The sequence below is a fragment of the Cottoperca gobio genome, chromosome 19 (genome assembly GCF_900634415.1).
Source record: "Cottoperca gobio chromosome 19, fCotGob3.1, whole genome shotgun sequence".
Taxonomy (NCBI): domain Eukaryota; kingdom Metazoa; phylum Chordata; class Actinopteri; order Perciformes; family Bovichtidae; genus Cottoperca; species Cottoperca gobio.
Genome location: NC_041373.1, coordinates 11,947,910 through 11,973,716, shown reverse-complemented (window position 1 = coordinate 11,973,716; position 25,807 = coordinate 11,947,910). Strand labels below are relative to the sequence as shown.

The window sequence follows — 25,807 nt, the reverse complement described above, 5'->3', positions numbered from 1 at the left end:
GACTTCTTGGAGTCAAGGCAGGTTGCCTGGCAACCACACACTGATGAGAAGACTCCAAAGAAGTCCCGACGCCCGGCAAGAATCAGCGCTCCACATCCCCCCTCTCCCCCCATACTCCTAGAACTTGTTGTTATGACACTTCGATGTTCATACTAATTAAACAATCAACATAAATTGTGTACATTTTGGAACTCTTTTGTTTTCCTTTTGAAAGCTAGCTGTTCCCCTGTTTCCAGTCTAACCGTCCTCTAGCTTTATATCCAATGGACAGATAGTTATATCAAACTTCTCATACAACTCTTGGCAGTATGTTAAATAATTATTACTCTGAGCATTTTGACATATGTATCTGAAAACGGATCAATAAACAAACGATGCAACTTATAGTTATTTTTGTTATTATAGTTGGTCATACATTAAAAATGGCCGTCGCTAGTTCCCAGAGCCCAAGGTGACCAAAAGTCCAAAGATATTCAGTTTACAAATATATAAATAAAGAATTGAAAAGCAGCAAAACATCCCATTTGAAAGGCTGGAAGCGGAGAACATGCGGGATATCTGCTTGTCAAATATTGATTATTCAACACATAGTTTTACTACAGCATCCACCTGCTTTTTGCCTTTTTGTGTGTTTAGATCTCTTGGGTTAGCACATGCAGTGGGAAAGTGTTTATTTTTCATACATGGTCCCACTCAGACATAGGCTAGTACTCTGACCTTATCTATTGTTTCTCAAGTGTATATTGTAAGCAGCTTTGGAGGCTTTATAGAGACTTAGCCGGCAGGGCTGCCGTTGCTCTGGTGGAACATTTGGACCTCTGGCAAGTGTCAGATTTTCAGCAGCACATTAAATCTCTTAACCCAGTTATTTTTTTCTCCCCTCCCCTTCCTGTCTCTGTCTCACTCTTCCTCTTTCCCCTCTCTCCTTCCAATGCTAACAAGCTGGCTGTGATTTATTTTTCATGTGTGCCGTTGTTGGCCTCCGCCATTTTTTATTTTATTTTCCCCGGCATCTAAACTGTTGTGCCAGTGGTTAGCCTGGTGCCCAGGCCCTGAGGGGGCAGGGTAGAAATGCAGCCAGAGCAGCTGCGCATCCACCCTGACCGGGCAAAGTCCTCCAGTCTCACTGTGATGGGGAGGCCAGAGCCACTTTGATTAGCATGTTCGTCCTTATTGGCCAGCTTGAATGTCATGCACCGGGAGGCCAGTCGTCTAATGCTTCGGGTGGCCAACGGGGCCGCTCCCTGCAATTACTGATAGGGCTGCTTGTGTAGGGAAGCGGCCAGGGAGAGCGCCAAAGTGCCAAATGATTGTCCTCGAGTAAATAAAAAGCAGACATCTTCCTTTTTGATGTTCTATATGTGCGTGCCTTATTTTCAGATGCTGTGGCGCAATCACATTTGAAAGCATTTTGTGCTCCCAACATAACAAGGGGGAACCAATCAAAACAATAACTGTGGTTCCTTTTGACAAAGCCCTTGGCTCACAATTGTCAGAAGATGTAAGCTGACTCATCCACACAAGAAGGGCATGTATCCCTGGGAGCGAGGGGCGAAAAGCTATGATGAATCTTCCCCTCTGTGCTCTCCTCTCTCCACTGAGCCTGCATGGATTAATTACATGACTAGTTGCTAGTTTGGTCCCATTATTTATTTTTTTCTAATGAATAATTTTATTCTCCCTCGCCGCCTAGATTTTATTCTGCTCAGGACTTTTCGGCTTCACCCTGTGGAAATAACAATGCATTGATTATTTTCCATCTAGCAAATATCCCACCAACTGAGGAATGACATGCCTTTCCCCTAATTGGTTTGTTTATCTTGAGCAACAGACTCTGGGTTTGTTTGGACTCTGGCTGGCATCCACACACTGCACCGCTCCTCAGCATGATTACTCACCTTGGGAGGAGGCTGCTGGAGCAAGGTTGATGTTCCCTGTATAGACATCAGGCTGTCATTCTCCCCGCTTATGTGACATCATTTGCCAAGACAGATTTGTTACAGGAAAAATAAATTCAGGCCTAAAAAGGGATTGATTTAAGGACAGGCTGCGAGTGGAAAAAGGCGACAGGAGGGATGGGGGCTCCTAGACACATTTCACCACTGAGAGGGCTCGGGCCGGATCCAAACAAGCTGCCAACAGAAGATGGATTCTGGCTTCATGTATAATTGATAAACTGTATGTTCTAGGTGTCAGCTTTAAAGAGGGAGCTAGGACTATATCAGGAAGCTATTTTTCCTCTCTGAGGCGAGCATCATTTTTATTTTGTCCTCCCCCGTTCTCTGGCTTATCTTCTCAGTTCAGAAAGCCCCGTTGAAAATTATCGTTTTCTTTGAAGACGACGTTCGGGAAGTGCAGCTTTAAAAGCACATCCTGTTCCTGCGCCTATTAGGAGTGCTAGTCCAGGGCAGATAGCCATCTGCAAAGTTGACTGTACATCCTGAGTTATCAGGATTAGCCATCTCACTCTTGACACCTAGCACATTAATATTAGCTATGGGAGACTCTATCCTGCTGAAAGCAGCATAAAAGGATTAATGCAGCGCTTATCCTTTTGGAAATAATGCCCTTTATTGAGCGGCTTTGACACTGTAAAGGCTAATGATGACATTGAATGGAGCAAGAATAAGTAATGGTGCATCATCCCGTGTCATGCAGCCAGAATAGTAGCTATTTGCATTCTGACGGCTCAAACTGTATTGATTTTGCTGAAGGCGTTCGGTTGTTTTTCCTCTGCAGCAGTAAGAAAGTGTTACTCAATCATCAACGTCCTGTAGCTAATGACAGTCCTCTCCCTGTAGGCCCAATGACACGCTTCGTTCAACGTCATATTGTATGCTACGATCTCACCTCAGAGCACTTTGAGCTGCACCAATTACTGTACATGAAACACAATATGCCAGCGTGTCACCCTTCCTGTCTGTCACGGACAGACTGTAGGGTTAATAAGGCTTTGCCCACTCACTTTAATAGTCGCAAATTTGTACCCTTCCAGTCACATCTATGAGTGGTAGCTGTACAGTTTGTACTATAAAGGCTTGACTATTTTAGTGGACCAGAAGAGGGTGGAATACCCTATAATTTCCCTTTGACAAAATATAATGGCTGTGAAAAGCAGTTTTCTATTGTGTTTTTTTATACTGGACTTCAAGTGCAAAAAGATGGTCTGATTCGGAATTCATATAATTTGTTTTAATACCCCCTCGTGTACATTTGACTGTTGCTGCATGTAAACAGAAAATTAGCCTTTGTGTTTGTCCGTTCTGAGCCTCTGTAGAAAGATGGCGGTGCAACATTGCGGATTCCGTGAAGAGGACGCGCTCCCTGTGTAGATATGAAGGGCAAAAACACAACGCTTGTGCTTATACACTAATGAAAACATAGTTAAGGGGATTATATTCCATTTCTGCTAAAAAGATCCCCCTAAATTGTACACATTGGCCCTTTAAATCAAGCTAAAAGCATTGTAATTCAGTGGAAGAGAGTCTCCTTGACCCCGTAACATGATTTGATTATAAAGAGGTTAAACAACTGTAATAATAAATCTGTCAAATCTTTAATAAGATGTGCCATTTTGTATCAGGCATTATAACACCAAGGTGGCAGACAAGTGGCCATCAGGGCCACCTGAGAACATTCGCTCTGTTTTTTCTGCTAAATTGCCGCTTCCCCTAGGTGTTTCTTTTTAGCTGACAAGATGGTAACCTTATCAATCACAGCTGCTTCCGTCTCTCTCCCAAGGACTAGTGTTGATATGTTCTAAGTGCTCTTTCCTTTAGTGCTTTTAATGGGAATATTGCATGCTCATTTCAGCGATGCCTCCCTGTTTCTTAATGAGCTGATAAAGCCCCAATTATGGAGGCAAATCCTGATTTCTGATTTGCATTACCGACTCTTGTTTCACCACACACGGCGGAAATGTACATGATTGAGATGCTGAGATGTTGCCCTGCCTTTCCAGAGACGTGTGTGTGTGAACGTTGATGTACATGTGTAGGGACACAGGAGATGGACAGATTAGATTAGATACAGTAGATACTGCACGGCCCCGGCCGTTTGTGCGTGGAATGTGATTTAGTTGCGAGGTTTGAGACGGGCTGTGGGGCTGCTCTGGGCTCTGTGATGGGTGAGGGGACAGACTGACAGTGACAGTGGGGTGGTAATGGCTGTGAATGAGGAGGAATGGCCCCTGTAAGGCCCCTCACCCAGTGGCAGAGCACAGCAGCCCTGTCCAAACACACTGCAAAATGAATTCTTCTCTACACCTGTGTGAGTTTTTTTCCCTCCACAGAACTAGAAATCGAGGCTATTTATAGCTTCACCAATCTGAGGAGAAATTGTGAAAGAAATGGAAAATGCTACCCTTAAAGAAATCCAGCCTTCACTTTTATTAAGTATCAGCAGCTGCATCAACACCACGGCCCATCAGATGTTGAGACATCAGTGGAAGTAAAAAGATGAGAGGATGTTGTACCACATTTGCAGTTTATTTTATTTATTTATTTATCAGATAGCCAAGAGGGAGTCGCTAGACTGATCAAAGTCGACCTCTGCATGTGTGATCAGAGCTGTGGACATATGAGAATGAGTGCACTTGCATGTGATTTCCCAGGTTTGTTTTCATACATTTGCCTCTCTTGCCCTCCAGTGCCACTTTTCGTCTCTGAAACCGAAACATCATGTCTAGAACTTTGGCTGGGGAGCTCTGCAGTTCATGAAAAATGCATTCACTCGCTCTTTTTCTGACTCTTTGCCTCTGATACCCTTGTCATATCATATCCATGTCATGTGTGTGTGTGTGTGTGTGTGTGTGTGTGTGTGTGTGTGTGTGTGTGTGTGTGTGTGTGTGTGTGTGTGTGTGTGTATTCATTATGTAGCAGGCGCAGTTGAGGAGACAATATTGATGCATCTCAACTAGACGTCCCATGTATATTCCTCACCCGTTGTTGGGGAAATATAAACAAGACTTAATTAAGGATGAGAAGACGCTTTAATGTTTAGCCTTGTGAGTAAATAATTCTTAGCCAGTGTTTACAGGAAGCGTTCCCCCCCCCCCCCCCCCCCCCCCCAAATCTTCCTGCATCTCTCTCGGGCTACATTTTATTCTCAGAGTCTAACTCTATCCAATCGTTGTGGTCACTTTTTTTTTCTGGTTCAACTGAGGTGCTTGACCCGGTCAACCCGCCTGGGTTTAGCCCATTTTTTAGTCTGCCGAGCTCACAATGTATTGTCGGCGAACTGCACCCAGTGGCATCTTTTTTGGAGGTGTCCCAAATTGCAAAGGCAATTTATTTCTTTGCGAGCAAAATTATGCATGAGTAAGAGGTCATGTTGTAATATAAAATTGCTCAGCAGTTGCACACATGCCAGATCCTGTGTGGGATTTGTGTTTCTGTTTATGAGTCCTCTCTGTGCTGTAATCTTATGGAACCGTAATAGCACTTGAATATATTCCCTCACAAAATGAATATCAGGAGGGAACACAGTTCTGGATGGTTCCTCTTGAAATACAGCTGTTTCCCTCCAGTCCTCTTCCTCCTTCTGTAACAAATGGTCTCTCAGGATTAAAACCCACTACAAACACTTCAAAGATATTAATCTTCTTCCAGGACCTCATTTAAAAGTTAAATTTAAAAGGAGAAGAAAAAAAGACTTACACACTTGTTATATTTAATGCCAAATGGGATATCTGTGTTCCTCGCAGACATAGATTAAAAACATCATGCTATGAAAGCATACTTTAAGTTATTAACCCTGTCATGGCCAACAACTGAGTCAACATTGATCATGTGTGCAACGCTAGAATGATTGTTTTACAGCGTGGTGATTGCAGCGGTTTGGCAGGAATAATTGGAGGTTCAAAGCGTTGATTCGTGAGCGTAGCCTGGGGATAGGTTTCTGGAGAAGCTGACACTTCAGACGTATTATGAAGCCATCACGTCTAATTTGCACAGGGCTCTTTTGTAATTTCCCCCCAGTTCAGAGGAACAGTCTCCTGCTCTGCAGCACAATGCACACTCTGCTTGCATTGTCCACGCTCATTGGAAGAGACACTGAGTGAATGAGTCTTGGAGCTCAAATAATGCGCAGCACTGTTCCTGTCATATGTGTTGCTGTGTAATGGCTCCTGATTTGTAGTTTCCTGCAGCGCCTTTTCTCTTTGGTGCGAGAGCAGACGGCGCCGCGCGGTATACAGCAACTGCTTTCTGTGCATCCCGTCCAAGCAGCTTGTTTACAAGTCGCCGCTGAAGCAACTGCACGACAGATAAAGGACCTCAAAACGTGCTCTAGTCTTTGAGAGGGGGAGGAAACTTCTTCAGAGGAAGGACTGGGGTTTTCCACATGCCGCCCAGACATTCTCACACATATTGAGTTTGTCTGTGTGCATCTTTGAAGATGCAAATGTGTCAACCACATGTATCCAACCACCCAGCGAGAAGCTGAGATGCTCAACTGCCTTTCTCACGGCTCTTAAATGGCTGCCAGTGATCTTCAGCAGCTCTGCGTGTCTGTTCAGCCTGCAGTTCGTTTTTAACGGACAGATTAGTTTTTGTGGTCTATTGAATAATTTGTGCACATTTATCACAGAGCAGAAACGTCAGTTCAACCACATTAGGAGATGGAAGAGAGTTTGGCTGTAAACCTTTATGACTTCCCAGAGCAGACAGTTTACAGTAGATAGTAAGTGTAAGCTTTTATAATGATACAGAAGCTATTAATTGGCCATTAATGTAAACCAGAAGTTACTAAAGACAGTCAACTAATTTATTGGTTCAGCTTTTTACATCTATATTGCATGACAACACAGACGGAATACTTTTTATTTTGAACATGCAGTCGCTCCTTAATCAAGAGAATATTTATACCTCAAACTTGCCAGCCAGCTTTGACGTCTGGAGTAATAAAAAAAGACAGCACATCATAGCTTGGCATATCCTGACAGAAGAGATGTTCGTAAATTATTGATGTTTTCCCTTGCTCTGTCACCTATCATCGCACTAATCCTTCCACTCCTACGTTTTGAAATGCAAGAGTAGTAGTCCTGCAGTGTGGCAAGTCATGTTACTGGCTCTCATTTCAATATCTGAAGTGAAAGGTCGGGATGATATATTCTGTCCTGCCGCCGTGACAGTGACTTACATGCCACCAGTTCAAGATGGTACACGTTTACGAGGCCCACCCAGCCTGTCGAGCAAACTGATAATGAATCAATCTGTGTGAAACATTTATGGGTGTCCCCCCCCTCCCCCTCCTTGCGTGAGGCCAATTAGAGCATCTTCGGTGGCCCCTGCTGTCTGAGTCAGGGAAGCCCCTTGCATTGTCGTATCAATATTCCTCTGTTGATCTCCAGCTGAGGCAAGTCCGGCTGCTCTTTCCACACATGCTAATTTGCATTCGCCAGCATGTGTGGGAGATGGCATGCTGGCTGCCTCTCCTCCTTGTTCCCAAACCTACTGTTGGCTCCCTCTCTCTGTCTTTTTCTACTTCTTTTTTTTTTTCAAGAGGGAAAGGTTTCTTGATTCCTGGCATGCCAGAGAAGGGTCCTGTGAGGATTACATTGGCTAAGCCCTTATCACTCCAGGAAATTCACTGCCTGCTTAAAAAAGTGGTAGGAGTAGAAAATCAAGGGGAAGTGTTATTCTTTTAAGTTTCTCCCTATTCCCATGGAAAGTTATTACGGGTTTGAAGAAAAGTCCTTTTTTTGGCACTCAAGTTTTCCCGTAACTGCATTTCATATTTCACCCTCTTTTTTTTTTTCTTCTTTTTTTTTTTTTCCAAGCGGCTGGTGGAATTTTAGAAGTGGAAAATGTGAAGGCAGGTGCTTGAGAGAGACGGCGAGGGGGGGGGAGGTTTAGGGAGGGCTGTGCTCACTGGGAAGCGATGTTAAACATCCAGGGGAAATGTTTGTTATTCTAATGGGATACCACCATGGTAACAGCTTTTAGAGACTCCCTAGGCTTTGTGTGGAGTATATACACGCTTTCATCAATCTCGCCTAATTTCTTTGGGGATTAGCGAATATAATCAGTCCTTTCTCCAAGTCGTCACCTGCTTATCAACATGAATATTATGGTGAAATTTAGCAGAACACAGCCCTGTTGGATGTGGAGAAAGCAATACACGGGCCATTAATATAAATCACAAATTTAAGTGAGCCACTAAATGGATCCAAAAGTCATTAGTATTCCTTTTGTGCTGAATGACACCCCAGACAGAATAGCTTACATTTTGCACATACCTACTTGCGTCTTTTTTTAAATCCTTGCAACCGAGACCAAAGCACTTTTGCCTGTATTACATCTTCGCGTTAAACATGTTTCAGACAGAGGTAATGAATTATGTTATTTTCAGATTTAATACCTTTTTACAAGGGTTTTAAAGGCAATGGAGTGAACTCATTTACAAGACTTGGGGAGAAAAGGAAACCCCTGCCTGATGAGGAGCCTCCGTGTTTAAAAGGCTCCAATAACTCGTAAGCCCCTCTCAGTTTTATACCTTTTCCTCTCCCTCTGCAGATTTCCTTAAGTGGCTTATGTGAATTGCAATTGCCACATAGAAGCCACGGAGTATACAGAATACATTTCTTCCCGGCTGTGACCAGCTAACAGCTCGTTGAACTTGTGCGTGTGGTGATGGAGGGGTTTCACACAGCACTGCAGCGCCGTGGGAGTATAGCCTGACCCAAAGCTAAGCCCCCAGCCGGAACAGCCTTCCTTCAAACTCACAACATTGCCCTCTTATCTGCTGGCATTTTCTGTGTGATACAAACAGCCAAGACGTGATATAGTTGGCTACATGTCATATCTTTCATTGTACTACGCTCTATCTGCTCCCCCTCCCCCCTCCCTCTGTGAAATATAATGCTTATAACTCACCAGCTTTTTGCCTTGGCTATTTTTTCCATCTGTAGCAGAGACAGAGACCAGTGTGTTTGCTCGTCTTGGCTAAAGGCCAAAGGCTCTTTCTGATATAATCCCCACCATCGATCAGACTTTGTTTACTCTAACATGGTTTCTCTCCCCTCCAGCAATTAGAAGGCAACCTTCCACCTCCCGCTTCACAGACCAGCTTTATACGTTTATTTTTCCCTTAAGTGGTAATTTTTCATGTTGAGGCTAAGCTCTAAGAAGTGTGGGTGTGTAATAAGTAATGGATACTCTTCAACCAGACTGACACGCCGGATACCAAATCTTTGTTAATGTTTCTTTTGTCTTTGATGAGGAGAATTTTCCGGTCACCAAACACCGGCACTTATTGCCCCGTACTATCGGCATACTGTATTATTTAGGGATGATTCACACATTTCCGAATGTAGCACTCTGTGTGTTTCATTTAGGCTGCCCCACTTAGAAATCTCAAGCACTTTGAAATTTTAGAAAAATGGATGTGGCTGTAGAAGCCGAGGATGACTCTCCTGTCTGTCTGAGAGGCTCTCGTCATAATAAATCAGGCGGGAGAGTGACTGGTCGTCTCTGTGGTCTCGGCTAAAGAGGTTTATAATCCACACAGAGAGGAGAACATTTTATTTTGCTTTATTGGTTATATTGTGATCACAAATAGTTTTTGCAGTATTACACCTGTCGGCGATGAGTGTCAAAAATCCCCATTTCTTTGCACACTATAAAGTCGTATTAAATGTTTGATATGTTGAGAACATGGAACGAGTGAATGAGGAACGGATTTCGGACTATCTAAAAGTGTTTCCATCCACCGCTTTCCATGAGCATTTTCAATTTTATACAATAAATTCAATCAATATTAAAAGAAAAAAAGTTTTTTACGCTATGCTGAGCTGGAAAAGTTGGTGTATCGATTACAGCGAAATGCGAGAGAGTGCAATGGAAACAGATGGCATGTGACTCATGGAAATTCGCTTTCATTTGCATTTTCTTTTTCTGAGTTTCAGGAAATTTGCTTAGAAATTTGCTTAAAAACTCAAATTTGAAACCAGGACAACAACAAAACACACTTAAAGTGCCACGTTATCCCTTTGTGTTGGTTTCAGGTCAACAAGTGTCACGGATTGTTACCATGGAGTCAGCCTGGTGGTAAGGCGCCTGGTGAATCTGTCTACCTTGTGTTAATCCAGTCCAATAAAATAACACTGATAATAAAATAATACAATACAATACAATTCTTGTCTAAACGAGAGGCAATAGTAAGCACATTGTGGCTAATAAGTCTTGCAGAATTATTAAAGGCAAGCGGCACGCTAATGCCTCCCAACGATTTTAATTTACCAGCTAACACGTTGCTTCACCCTGTTACTTGTGCTTTTGGCAGACGACCCTGACGCCTACCAGCAGCATCTGAATTTTGCGATTTTTAGGTTTTGCCTGATACTTAAGAAAGACTCATATTTACTGGCTGTGATTATTTATCTTAGCCTCGGATGCTATTCCCAAGTGGGAGAAGCTCTTAGTACACTACACTTGCTAATGCTACTCGTGCTTTGAGGGAGGAAAGATGTCTCTTAAGCCCAGTGGTGAGCAATAACTTTCACTACAACTCACAGACGGAACTTAAGTAGAGGAACGGTGGCCAACTTTTAATTTTAATTTACAACATTGAAAGTTCTTTCTGTGTCTCTCAGTCTTTGCTGTTTTTTTTTCTTTTTCTTTTGATCACTAAGATTTTGAAGTCCTGCTGAGGTATTTCCATCAGCTGTGCATTAGACGTGCACAGGTAGAGGAGTACTCTTCGCTCAGCAGTGAATTTATAAGGCAATTTCAAGTTCTTAGCAGAAACTGACCCCTTCTCATGACAATCAAATTACCACAGCAACAAGAGAGTCTTTATAGAACGTGTTCATGCATTGACGAGACTTTCAGTCAAGTGCACTGTTTCTGCTCTTCCTCTTTGTATGTTTATATCATCTGTGCGCACTCAATACTTCTCCCTCTTGGCCTCTATGAAAACAAAGTCAATCAGAGTTGACTCGCAGCACTATCGCAGCACCAGGAAGATAAAAACACGTGGAGTGAATAAACAAGCCCTAAAGTTTCCTAGCCTTGACGGTATTTCTTACCAGTTGTCATTTTATAGAGCTGTGTCATTTTTTGCATAATTCCACGGTGCATTGGCTTGGCTTGATTTGATTTAGGACCTCCACTTTCAAGGAAATTGGGCTTAGGGTATGTAAGTTCACACTTCTTGCCTCCTGGCAATTGATTTTTCTGAGCTTGATTTTTAGTGCTGTTGCAAGACTAGTAGTGAGTGTTAGCAACGTGTTGTGTTACTGAGGTCCAAAGATATTCAAACCTTCCGTGTGAGCTCAGTGTGGTTTTATAATTTAAAGTTTGCAGGCACACAATTACAGGGAAAATGTGTTGATTTAGCTGTAAAACAAAGAATGGATTAGTTGACTGAAAATCATTCATCAATCATTTTTAAGTCTAGGTAAAATGCCAAACATTCACTGTTTTCAGCTTTTCCAGTGTACAACTGCCCTGCTTTTTAATTTTGTATGATTGTAAATGGAACAAGTTGTTTTTTTTTTGATTGACATGACATTCGTAAGTTTTATTATTATTTTTTATTTTTTATTATTATTATTATTATTATTATTATTATTATTATTATTATTATTATTATATATTTTTTTTTACCAGGAAAGCCTCATTTTTTTAAAGTGTTCTGTCCAATATAAATCATGACACAATATATATATATATATATATATATATATATAGATTTAAAAGGAGCGCTCCACCAAGTTTTCTCATAAAGGTCACTTTACTAGTAGTGAGGAAAACTATTCAGTCTGTGAAAACAGTTTATAGTACAATGTCTTCTGTTGCTCTGGAGAAACTTTTCAAATGCTGAGAACGTAACGCTTGATGATGTCACCAGGGATTATTTTCACTGCTTGGCTTTGGAAACTATAAATAAACTAAAGTTGTGAAGTGCAACACTCAATCGCTGGAGTACCTCTTCTAATGAAAGTGTGAAATCATAAATGAAATTGCCAATAAGAAATCATAAAAGATCACACCCTGGAAACAACCTAAAGATAGCAGCAAGCATTCATGCATGTTCGGTAAAAAATCCTTTTGTTTTTTAAATCTGCTGCAACTCTTTACTCTTTTCAAATCCTTATTTGGCGATTAGGCAAAAAGCTGTTGATAGCTGTTGGTGTTTTCTTTTAGTTCAAAAAAAAAAAAAAAAAAATGTAAACAGGCAAGTTATTTTTCTGCCACGTGTTCTCCTAGTTGCTGATGCTGAGCGCACATAGTCAGAAGTTATTATTAGACAGAGTTTAAGCGGCCCTGTGTCCACGGCTCTTAGCAGTGGGCAACGAGCTCCTGCATTGAGTTTGACAGCCTTCACACAATATTGTGCAAGGGCGCTCCCTTAGCTTCTCATGCTGGTTAAATGTAATATGGCAGATGGATAGTATTTGCAGGGAGAGCGGGGGTCTCACCCTCCCTCTCACTGTTTTTTTTTTTGCCGTCTCTTGCCAGTACCTCAGACATTTCAAGGGGGAGAAATATGTATCAAATTAACTATTAGCAACAGGGCCTCCGAGCTCCCTGCCCTTGTCTTTTCAGCAATCAGAGCTTTGTTATTTTAGTCTTTCAACCAAAACCAAACTGGATTCAATGGCTTCAGCAATTACCTGTAATTTTCCAACCTGGTGCGCGAGCTTTCACCGGTGCGACGGTGAACAGTGAAAGTTTGTCTCCTCGGTTCTTCATTTTAGTGTTCAAGTTAAGTGCACTAATTCATTTACATCCACAGAGTGGCACATTTGGAAATGTTCACTTCCCAAGCAGCAGGAATGTCTGCGGAGATTTGGTTTCTGTTTGCGCACACCCTTCGAGTCACTGAAACTAGAAACCCCTCTGCAGTGTCGACACTCCGACACTGAACCTCTGCTTTATACATCTGACCCATATATTAATACGTCCTTTCAAGCGAGTACAGAAGAGACGACTCTGAAGCCTGACATCTGTTTTCACATTGCAGACTTTTATCCCATTTTTCCATCGACCCCTACAAACTCCCCTTTCCATTCCCCATCCTGTTCTCAAATTGTGTAAGAAACTACAGGAGCTCAACTTGACTGAAGTGTATGTGTGTGTTTTTTGTGTGAGTCGGAGTGATGTTTCCCCTTCAGATGCACTGAAGGAGAGAGAACTGCTTGCACTAAAATGCTAATTAAGTGCAGTGTGGCAGACAAGGACACTTGAGAGTGTGTGCATTAGCGAATTTTAACTCCCTGCAAACCAAACAGTTTGTTCTTGGCTAATCTCCCAATGATGGAGGCAAGAACAACAGTAGGAACCGGAGTGAGTAGAAATATAGACTGGCTTTAGAACATGAAGAGAGAGGGAGAAAAGCACATTTTTTTCTTTTTCTTTACCAAGATAACACCGTTTTATGAGAAGAAACCATCTCTTCTGGCATCGCTTTTTCTTTTCGTTTCATCTCCTCTCTGAGGTAACATATGGTATCTGTAAGGGATAGTCGCTTTGTGCTATGCGGTGAATTATTTTGTGGATTAGTATTGGCATTTAAATGCTCTTGGCTTTAAATCTTGTCTGTTTTAGATCTTAAGTACATTCCTTGGCATCCCGCTCTCCCGCTCAGGCTGGCCTCTTCCCCCGGCCAACACATTTTTGAAACTGTAGAGCTTAACAGGAGAGCAAAAGGCAGCCATTTGAAAAGACCCTGAAGCTGATCTCGAATTACTTTTTTAGTGAGATACCACTCAAATCAAACCATTTTATCCAATGTTGTGATGCCAACAAAACCTTAACATCAAGTTGGGGTTAAAAACCTTTTCTTTTTTTCTTTTTCCAAGCGAGTAGTAACCTCTGTTGCTTTACAGAGTGGAGGCGTCTGAGGTTAATGTAATTATGGTCTCTGATGGTTGTACAAATTGCAGGCTGGTAGTGTGACACACGCTCCCCTCAAGTGCTTTGTGGTCAGCTCTAATGTCTTGTTTTATCCCGCTCATTAAGACGACCTTGGCCAGGTATGTTTGGTTATTGCCACAACCTTCTAGCTGCATCTTTTATATTTCACGTACACCACAAGAGACCTTTCACGACATCGGGGGGGGGAAAAATATCCGTTAGCTTGAAAATCTGGTAATATTTTTAAACCAGAGAAAAATGTTTTAGAAATAAATACTGCAGCAGTTAGTAAGTGAAGTCTGTGCCCAGTTGTTAAATCCAGCATTTGTGGCACATTTATGTTGCCCTAGAGATCCTGGCTGACATGATAGCCCCCTTTCCTCATCTCCAAGCGGCCTTTTAAAAGCACAACCCTCCCTTCTGTTTCCAGCACAGTTGGCCTCCCTCCAGCTCCCTCACAAGAAGTGGATGAATTCCTAGATGTCTGATAAGCTTCACCAGAACACGATTCTTAATGGAAGAGAGAAGAAGAAGAGGCAGATGCTATCAGCGCGGTTGAATTGCCTTGCAGTCAGATCAAACATCCTAAAAGTGCAGGGAATGCTGAATCATGTGGCGAGGTTGTTACACATTTATCTTCTCTGTTAGTTTAATTGAACTTGTGTCTAAATGAAACCAACTGGCCGTTTCGATGCAAACAAAACATCATTAGCATTGTGGAAATCTCAGTTGCTTTGTAGCTTCCCCCCCCCGCACACTCCTTTTCCCTTTGAAAATGAAAAGCCTTAAATGAGCTCTTTTCATCCTTGTAATTTTTTTCTCTTCCACTCAGGGCACTTTGTGACACCATTTATCACTTACCTCTGTTTGTTTGTCCTCTTTCTTTCTCCTGTTTATCGAGCCAGAGACTGACACAGATTCCCCCCACCACTCATCATGTGTGAAGGTCTTGTCCCTGTGTGTTTGTGTGTAAAACAGCAGGACCTTCAGGATCGGGGAGTAAAATATATCTCGCAACACTGGCGTAGCGTGCCAGAAGTGTCTTGATGGAGATGGAGTCGTACTGAGCTAATGAAGCTCCAAACCTCAGCTATCGATCCACCTCGCAATGGTGCTTTACAGAGTTAACTGAGGAGGAGAGCAGTGTGTGGCCTCACACACGCTCTGATCTGTGTGACATGTAATTCTGTGTAATGAACCCTGTGCACCAGAGAGCATGATGGGGGGGCTGTCTATGGTAATGACAGGGATAGCCTGTCCTGGGAGGCTTTTCAAAAAGCTTTGAAATCCTGCAAGTTAACTCACAGGGCTTTCCTGACATCAAGGAATTTACAAAACACCTGTATTTCTGTTTTCTGCTTTGTAACTCGACTCGTTACTTTTCTCTGCTCTATCTCAGGCTTGTCCGTCCTAGATGAGGGATAGAAGTTGTGTTATAGAAGCTTTTCCTAACCTAAATAGAGGGTACGGTCACCCTCCATTGAAAAAGGTTGTGATGTCACGACTTCATAAATATTGAGTATCGAGATCACAAACTATGACAGTGTATCAGAGCAATAATGTGGTTTTCAGTCTAGTAGTGTGACATTGTGCTTCACAGGGTGAAGGCACACGGCTAGACTAATGACTGTGTTTCTATTAGCCATCAGTGGCCAAGAGTTGAACAAAGGTTAACTACGACCCAAGAGTCTGGACCAAAACAGGGGAACCAGGGAACCAGGGAACACATCCTTGAATGTGTCAGTCGTACTGGCTTCAGATGAAGTGAATGGGGGAGGCTGTGGTTATTGAAGCGCTACTACACACAGCTTTAAACCTGCATTCACTGTTTGTGTCCACTTGGAAGCTGTGTGACAAGCAGTAAACACAACACTGACATATTATAGTGTTATAAAGTAGTTATCCCAGGAACGCCTGAAAGGAATTTCTTCAAATGTGGCACAAACTTCAACTCAAAGATGAACTGTTTAGAATTGTAGGGGTCAAAGGTCAGTGTCACTGTTTTTGGCCATAACTCAAGAATTCATACGCTAATTATGACTTTCTTTTAACACAAATGTCTAATAGGATAAAATGATGACATGATGTAAACTGAAAGTGAACTGGTTGGCGGAGGCATACAACTGCAAGGCGGTAATTCCAGTTAGTTTTAGTTTGGTCTCCTTGAGTCCTCATCAAGGGAAATATCTGCCTCTTTAGTTGCCAAATGCTCCACGTTCACCAGCGAGTCACTAACTTTGTCTGTTTACCGTTTGGTGCTGTGCAGGTCGTGTACAGTGGGATTATCAGATCCTTCTCACTGAAAACAATGAGATTAAAGACGCTAACAAAGCCACACAGAGCTGAGGGGAACTGAGGAGTTTGTTGATAATTCTCTGTGGATTCGTCACCATGTGCGACCCCTTTGACATTATACAGCAACTTCTTCCATTTTTAGTATAAAGTATTGATAAGAGCAGCTTCAGGGATGGAGGGGTTTTAGATTGTAAAAAGAGAAACGTGGGATTTCTGGCTGTATAAATAAACATGACTAAGATCTGGGGATTTGATCAAACTTAGTATGATTGCAGTGGCCATAATTACTATTTTCACTCAAGTGGTGATTGTTTAAATTCCCTCCATCATTCCTGAGTAATAGGAAGTGTCAAACAAAACCTTCATAACACAGTACTTTGAACACTCTCCTTTATCCCTGCAGAATTAAAATAGACCTGAAAAAAAAAAAGGAAAAGGAAAAGCTTTTCCTTTTCCATGACCACCTCTGCTGCTGGAGCAAATGAAAATGCCCTTCCCAAAATAGATCATTTTTACCCTTCAGATGTCCACTTTTATTTTAAGCCCGGTGACACTATGCCATCCATCACACCCAGCTTTTCAGATGTGAGCAGCCCCGGGGAAAACACTGATACAATGCAGGGGAAAGTGTGATAGCGTGCTGCTGCTCTGAAGTTTAGGACGTCTATGGTTAGATTACCACTAATTTCATCTCAGAGTAGCATTTAGACATTTTCTTTGTGCGAGTAAAGTGGAAGTCATTTCTCTTTTCAGGGTAAACATTGAAAATGGATGCCCTGCCTTTCCAACTCTTCCCTCAAATTACCACTTGACATGGCCAAGCATCGCTCTGCATCATTGTCTGCCAGGAAAATGCATTTGTGAATGCTTTATTGAATGTTTTGGCTGGGTGGAAATTGTACGAAGTGCACCCAGTGCTTTGATCATCTTGACCTGGAAATGTGATAGTCACCCCACTTCACAGGGCTGCCTGACACCTGGGAAACTAGATCTGGTATTCTTGATACGTGATCTGCACCGCAGCACTAAAGACTTAACTTCTCCTGTTTCGTAGTCAGCAGGGACTACTGATGGGAACTGGAATTTCACATGGCTCAGACTAAGGCTTTTTTTTCTTCTTCTGCCACAAGCCACTGGAGTCACTACAGTTGAAGGCTGGTGGAAAAAATGGCCTGTACGATTTTTATGAACAAGATTCCTGCAGCATTACTTTAACCTCAAACACAGACATTCACAAAACGTTTTTTTATATGTAGATGGGTTTTCACATTTTTGCGCATCAGAGCTGCTACATATCGTGAAAGACAGATATAGACTTCAGATCATTTGAGTTATCAATTAGATGTTTGTAATTGTTGCGTTTTTTATATCGATATTCATTCATTGGTTAGCTTTTAGGGTCTCCCGCAGTGTTCTGTAGCGGAGATGTGCCTAACTTCATAGATGAATACACTTTATTTAAATAAAACATAAAGCCCTATAAAACTGCTGAAGCACTATTCAGCACAGCAAATACCATATTTGAGTGTGACGATCATTAAATCAACTAAATGTATCAAGAGACGAGATGGGCCAACATTTGTTTGGCTGAACAACTTCCTGGGAGAAACACAGATTTGTACTCGAAGATTATTTTGTAATTTCATGGTGCTTTTCTTTTCTTAAATTTGGAGTATTTCTTTTAGTATTACACGTACAGTATATCAGTTTATGTATTACAGTTCTGAGCTATTTAATGTGACTGCACTGGCAGTGGCAGAGAGGCTTGAAGTAAATTACACAGAGTCAGTGTGTGATTAGAGAAGCTGTGGCATGGCTTTTAAAGTTCACCACCCCTCAGGATATTTGATCGAGCCGCCGGCCTTTGATCAGTGTTAACATTACGGTAACCATGACAGTTTATTTTCAACTACCAAAAAAAGACAGTTTGTGTCAGAAAACAATCTCCCCTTCCTCTGACACGTTGGCACGCCGCAAAAGAAAAATGTCAGGGTCAGTGATAGGCCATTAGCCCAGAGTGAGTTCCTTTTGTGCTCCCACATCCATTGAAAACACCTTTTAAGATTTCAACAGATGGTACCGTGACACAGCAACCACAGGCGCTAACCTGGGCCTTCATTTAAAGGCACTTCCAAAAAACCCACAGGTCATACAGCAACGCAGAGGGACGAGAATGTCTTCCCTGAGAGGGAATGGCTCTATGAATGTGTAATAAAGAAGTCACCTGCTTAGCGCGGCTGTATTGTAATGCCTTGTACATTTGATTGACTACACAGTCACCCTCTATTCATCGGTATTATACCCTTTTCTTTTTCATGGAGGTCGCTCCTCCGTCGCAGCAAATGTCATCGTACTTTAATGAGAACTGCACTGTAGCCCACAATGGGAGCTTTTCAACCAGATTAAATGTATCACTGTGCCGAAACTTTCCTTTGCCCCTATTGTGACACAGTGGTTTTACAGAGCAGCTTGTTGCTGAAAAACAAGGTTAAGAAGATCAGTATCAAAGGAGGAGTGTTTTTGTGTGGCTTGCAGGAGAGTCTCGCTTCAGGTTTCCACCTGAAACACAAAGGTGTTTTCTTACCTGATTTGTATTCATTCACACAATGAGTAGACTTGCCTCTCTTGTTTCCAAGTAAGGAGAGTCCAGACGAGACTTTTGTTCGCCCTATCATCGGATACGTGCATGTTGCTTCCTCCAGTACGAGCCTTGGAGCCCAGCCATGGGCTTTGTCCTGGATGGATTTTTTCCTGCCCTTTTTCCTCTTCTTTGTAGCTCTGTGTATGCTCTAAGAAGACATTCAGATAAATGTTTGAGCACTACCGCTGTTTTTTTTTCCCCCTTTGGGCTCCAGTGTTATTTCAATAATACTAAGCCATGTCACACTAAAATTGCCATATCAGGATCCAAAACCCACAAATTAGCAGTTTAAAGTGTTTCAGTCCATAGGAGCCTGTAGTTCAGTCCATTCTTGCATGCTGTGCTGTCAAAACACAGATAATGCTGCCTGCACAGTGGCACTGTACAGATGAATTTGTTTGTCCCAGTTGAATGTCAGTCTAACTGCTGAAAACGTGATGTAAGTAAATATTATTCTTCTTTTCAGGGTTTTTTCCTGACCGTGTCCCCGGAGTCCATCCTGAAGGTGGCGAAGCACGCTTCAGATAACAACAAGATCTTCTGCATGAACCTCTCAGCACCTTTCATCAGCCAGTTCTTTAAAGAGCCCTTGATGAAGGTCATGCCTTACGTCGACATCTTGTTTGGCAACGAGACGGTAAGTGAAATGAAACATGTGCTCAGTCAGGCCTCTTTAGGACGGTTATTCTGTTTGCTAACACATTAGTTTAAGATGTACAGTACATGTGGGGTTTCTTTGTTGCATGCTTATATTCGTCTACACAAAGGAGGTTATGTTTTAGTCTGTTTTGTTACGTGGTTATTTTGTAGAATATCTCAAAAACCTGTGTGGTTATTTTGACTGACGCGCGACATTGTGATCGGGAACACGGTAAACATTATACCTGCTAGACAATCGGAATGTTAGCATTGTGAGCATGTTAGCATGCTAACATTGGCATTTAGCTTAAAGCGCTGCAGCTCAAGTACAGTCTCACAGAGTCTTGTTTTTATCATTACTCATTTATCATTTCGTACATATATGAATGAGCTCTTCTCCTTCTTGTGGACGTAGCCTACTTGTAAGTCTGTAAACTGTAAGTCCTGAAAAACTAAAAGCAGCATTACTGAAGGTTTTCTCCACCCAAAGAAATCAAACCTGTCTGATGCAGATTAAATAGTTCTAAATATTTTCCATGATTAATACAATGAATTTAAAGGACTGTGCCGTCCTGGTGGAGTCATGTGCTCTCTGAGTGCTTTACTGTATATCATCTCACTTTGTTAAAAGCAAAATGTCCTGTCCACTGTGTTTCATTCCACTCATTGCTCTCAGTTCTCCTCAGTGCCCATTTAACTTCTCACTTATCACCGCCCCATAAAGAGATGAATAAGAATTAGCCCCGTAATCATTCATCTCAATCGCATCACCATTTCATGGCGGTTGATCTATTGATTTTTCTCGCCTCTGTGGAAGTGAGTAGCTGGTTGGAGGTCAAGCTGTGGTCACAGACCGTGGTGCTGCTGGGAAGTATCCTCTAACAGGCCAGCTGAGCTTGACTCGGAGGCACCGCCTGGACGAACTGCACCTTCGGGGGGAGAGCAGGGGAGTGGATGATCACTGGACTGAACTCGCCTCCCCACTGCTAAAGCTACTAAACAGAGGCCTGTCTTCGGGTTAAAGATGGGGTCCACAGAGCAGGACAGAAGTGGAAGAAGCTGCACAGCTTTTGAGGATTTATTGCTGTTGCTGACTTCAGCTTTTTCCTCTTCTCTTTCCTCTCCCAACATATGACCTCCCTTTTACATATGCACATCTCTCTCGCTCTCAAATTGCTGTGAGGAACGATTCTGTTTCCTAAACAATCCACGGTGTACAGTTTGCAAGCGTTATGTATTTTCGGGTGGGTGGTACTGTAACTGTTTGCTAAAGAAGTTTGCTCACACCTCCAGTCATTACAACTTAATGACTCTGGATAATTGCAATGTATGTTTGTTAAAGGAGATTATCTTTTGGAGTCTCTGTCGGGGCTTGCTTTCCAGAATTGAACCGCCAAAATAAGAGCTTCAGTGGGAAACAGAGCCGATATTCAGTGCTCAGACGCCTCAAGCCGTGAGGTCTTCCAGGGTCTTTCTAGGACTAATGCCTGTCCAGAGTGTTTTGACTCCTTTTGGCCTTCCTCTGTGTTGGCTGCTGGGAGGTGGGAGCGGGGAATGACTGCTCATACAGTCGAGCCCCAGACCTCCCATTGTGCACAAGCCAGACAGGGTTGGCGGTCATGCAGTGGTGCATGGTGAGTGACAGGCAACAGGGCTGCCTCGCCCACGCTCACCCCCTCCAGCCCCCTTGTCCGTCCTCTCACCCCAACTTCCACCCCCCAAAGTGATGGATCAGCCTCAGCCTGCGATGCTTTCATAACAAGTCAGTGACAGTCAGGATCATGCAGACTGACTCCTATAGCCTTGCACAATGTGCCATAAGGGAAGGCTAATGTTTCTGCCTGTCTCTGCCTTCCTCTCCCACTCTTACTGAGTCACGATACAGAGCTATACACGCTTGGAGAAATATGTTAAAAGCAGCTGTAAGATCTCATGTTTTTGAAAGTGACTAATAATAATTTAGGGGATGATTGAAGTTTTTGAGGATCGAGTGCTGCATTATATTGTCAAGATTGGGATCTTATTTCAGTCGGATCACAATTACCTATTTAATCGTTTGAAATTCCAAAACAGTCTTGCAACACCACAGACTCCAAAAAATGTCAATAGCCTCTGTTTTCTCCCTTGTTTAGCCCGCTTCGGATGTTGAAATGTGTCTGTGTTTCTGACTGAGTCTACCCTTGGTAATTTTGCTGTAACTCGATCCTGCTGGTACTTGTTTGAAACCTGGCATCAGCAGGCCCTGCCTGGCCTATCGGCAGCCTCATACTTATATAACAGTCTCCCATCCATCCTGTAATTACTGCCTTTTTGGGGCATAGTGTAGCGCCTTCACTGGTGGGGTGGGGTGGGGTGGGGTGGGGGGATTGGAGAGGCTACCGAGGGTGTTTCTGCGCTGCTCGGGCCTGAGATGGTGCCGACAGAAGCACATAGACATCAGACGCTACTCCACTTAATTGGCAAACATGTTGTGTGATAACCTGGGAACAACACAGGCCTAATTGAGTCCTCCTGCGCTGTCCTCCTCTGACTACCTGACATGGAACCCAGGGCATTACATTTCCCTCCATTTAATGGCTGCAGTTAATTAGGCCCGAATGAGGGAATCATTACCGCTGGAAAAACCACATGCCAGTGGATTTGCCGATAAAATTAGCCACAATTTGCTTTTGCTATTTGAGCATAAGAGATAAACCACACAATAGGGGGGAAGGATTGGACCATTACTGGTGGATTTGTATTGTGGAATTTTAGACATATCATAGACAAATGGAACGATTAATCAAGACTGAATTAATCACCCTGACTGATGTTTTTTTAAGCCAGGATTCATGGCTTTCTCAATTTAGATCATTTCATGTGCTTGGGCTCTTCATTTTTTTTATCTGCACAAATGGTTTAAAAATATGCTTCCTTAATAAAACGGTACCGCAGATGAGGAGCTTAGTTTTTTTGCCCCACAGCCAATACCCAACAACCTCCTCACTCCCCTACCATTAACATTATATACCACCCCCATACAGGAGCCGTTCGTGTCCTCCATTGCCGACCAATGTGTTCTGCAGCTCCACACTCAGAGGGAGCTTACTTTTATGGGTCCCAGCCCCGTCTTCCAAACGAGAGACAGCCATTGTAATTGAATACTCAATAGGTGAGCCATTTAACAAAAGGGGAAATGGCATTCGGCTATGTATTAATGTGCTTTGCTGAGGCAAAAGGAGCCATCATCATTTCAATGTTCAAGCTGTTTTAAAAGAGCATTTAGCCTGCCATCTCTCCAGGCCATGAGAGCAAAATGACACGTATTTCTTCCTCCTCTGTACTTTGTGTGAATGTTCCTCGCCTAATATTTTGTATGGTTATCTCGCTTATTTTCCCATCCATCCCTCAGCACCTCTCCCTGATCTAGGTGGAGGAATACAAGCAGCTCTACAGAAGGTTATTGTCATGAAAAGCCCCTCAGGCGTTTTGGCTCTCAGCCCTATTTTTCTCCATCTGCATGCAGTGTGTGTGTGGGGTGGTGGGGGCTCTAATGATTTTTCCAGGACAGGCTGAAGTGGGTGTACAAGTATATTTATGTGTGTTTGTGTGGAATGGAAGAAAAAAAAAAGGCAGGCAGAGGAGATATATGGGCAACATAGCGTCATTTCTTAACATCTCTCCAGATTCGTCATATGGCTTTGTTTGTTTGATGGACTGCTTGGAAGCCTTATCTCTGTGGCGAGGCCCGTGGCTGTTTATCGCCTCGGTGACGTGGAACCGACGGAACCGTGGAAGTGCATGCTCTCTGCTGTCAGTATGTGTGGGTGATGGCAAGTTCACTGAAGGCCCCTTAGGGTATGAGGGGTGTTCTCGCAACAAACAAAAAAAAAGAATAGGAGAAAGAATTTCCCCTTGACAGCTCACACACGGCGGACTCGAGATGTTCTTCTCAACGGTAGCTTGAGGAAAATATCCTGTCTTACTGCCTAAAACAAAGAGATGTGAGAGCCAGATTAGCGTATTACCGAAACAGCTTTCCTTTTAGGCTCTTCTCTCTCTCCTCCTGTCAGAGCTGTCTGCAGAGAACGGGGTAGAACATGAGACATTAACCTCCATGTGTTTATTCACAAGGCCCCACAGGCCAACTGGGAGGATGAACACAGAACCATCTCTAAAGCTGGCGAAGCGGAACAATCACAATGTGTCATTGGAGGAAAAGACATGAAGTATTAGCTGCTGCTCTCCTTTGTGTCTTTCACAACTTAATTTTAATTGAATGTGCTATTTCTGTGATGAGTCACATGCCTTTCCGCTCAGAGCCAGAGTACATTGACCTTCAGTGTGACGTACAGTCAGTGAGTTGTATGATGAGTCATAGCTGCACATTAGCTGTGATGATTTGCTAAATGCAAAAGCTGCCTCGTTTTATTTATATTCATTTTTTTGTTGCTGAATACTAAATCAGTGATTCACAATCCTGGGAGCAGGAGCCTTCTGGATGTAAGATGCTGAAAATAATCATAAAGCAATTCAGCTGCATAATAATTTTTTTATATACTCTCATTAGCTCGACTGATTGCAACTCATAGACATGTGGAAACTACTGGAGGAGTTGCAAATAAACATTGCTTGGATATAAATTAAGACTTTTTAAATTTAGCTGGTGTTGAATTTCCAGGATTGTCTTAAGGTCAGTTGCTTTACTTACATCAGTGGTCACAGTCCACACAAGAATATGTCATAGACTCACCTTCACAGCCTTTCAGTTTGTTTCAATTCATCCATTCCAACTATGAGTGGATAACAACACATGACCTTCTTGCAGTGAGGAGTCAATGCTAACCTGTGTTGCTCTTCAATTTTACTTCATAAAACAAACTATTACTACTAGTAGAATAACAAAAGTACAACTGGGGCTTAAAGTTCAATACAATTATAAGTATTGCAGCAAGAGAGTGCATATAGGGCTGAAGGCCAACTTAAATAAACAAACACTAAAAGCTTTGCAATAGCAGCTACAACAAATTGAGCTTATTCAGGCTACAAAAATGCAAATATCACATTTTTTAAATATTCTTTACAGCTTAACGTGTAAACAGACCTAGACCTGTGCAACAGCTGCTTTGTTTAGGATGTATTACTCTTTAAAGTAAAGGTTTTTGTTTATTTTCTTTGACAAAGTTGACCCACATACTCTCAAGAAGGGACCTGTGGTCCACTTGGGGAAGCGATCCACTGAATTACATCATCATTAGGCAGCCAGAGAGTTAGTAGAAGAAGCCCCCAGGACTTGGCTGTGCAGCAATTGTGGCATAGTTGCCACAATCAGAGGTGCAAGTCACATGGCCAAAAACGTTTTCCAATACACAATCATTACAAAAGCAGTGACGGTAAAACCCTCAAATGGCTTTTTGTAATCACAATTTCTGTCATTTGGTACTTTTATAGTGTAGATGTCTTTAGAAGAATTGTATCAGGGAATTATATTTCTCCAATTTATTTGTGGTGGGAGCCAGCATTGATAAAGTCGGCAGGTTCAGCCAGAGAACAACTCTAATGCTTATGCATCAGAGGAAGCGGTGTATGTGCCCAGTGAGCTGCTTCCATTGGAGTGAACCTTGGAACACTTCATCCAGTTCTCCGTGCCACCAGCTAACAACTAACATGTCTCCTGCTGAGATGTTTACTTGTTTTATCGTTGTAATAAAACAATTGAAATGTTGGACATGCTAAAAATGTAGTCGAGTCTTCTTCGATTCAGCATGTTGTTGTTTTTGTAAATAATTGTCACTTTTAGGGTAAAATAGACACAAAAAAGCAGGTTGTGTTTTCAATAACATTTCGATTGCCTAAAATGTCTTACCCTAACCCTAACCCTAACCCTTTGCTCCACCCTCTCATGTCACCCATGTTTCTTATGGTGCATAGTATCGCTTACGAATTCAACGTTTTATTTGTGGGCCAAAGACTGTGTTGCTGTTTCCTTGAAGAGATACAGTCTCACTTTAAAGGGTCACAAGCCAAAAAGGTTGTAAACCACTACTCAATCAAATGAAATGTTGCAACGAGATACTGCAATTGCAACAATGAATCCATCAGCCTTTTCCTGTGTGTATAAAGGCAGAGAGGGGATTCAGTACAGAATAAGAATGATCTCTCCAACATTCCTCTGTTTTTCCTGGCCTGTCTGTTTGCGAGTCATGGCACTTTGGGAGCCAGCATGGCTCCACCAGAGGAGTCCGTCTAACCACAGTAATTTTGCTGTGCCGAAGCCGCCTTCCCTAACTCTGGGATTGAACCATGAAATATTCAAAAATGCCGGAGTTAGGGGAGGGGGGGGGGGGTGGTCTCTGGCAGAGAGACGTGAAATGTGAGACCACAGAGCATC

At 42.6% G+C, this 25,807-nt stretch overlaps 1 protein-coding gene across 4 annotated transcripts in view; it reads left to right on the top strand.

The window, feature by feature from the left end:
* Nucleotides 1-25,807, top strand: part of LOC115024529 (adenosine kinase-like) — a 95,949-nt gene that overhangs the window by 50,377 nt on the left and 19,765 nt on the right. For all 4 annotated transcript variants that reach the window (XM_029456202.1, XM_029456203.1, XM_029456204.1 and 1 more), the window contains one exon: nt 19,265-19,435. In XM_029456202.1, the coding sequence (XP_029312062.1) occupies nt 19,265-19,435 (171 nt within the window). The remainder of the gene's footprint in view (nt 1-19,264; nt 19,436-25,807) is intronic.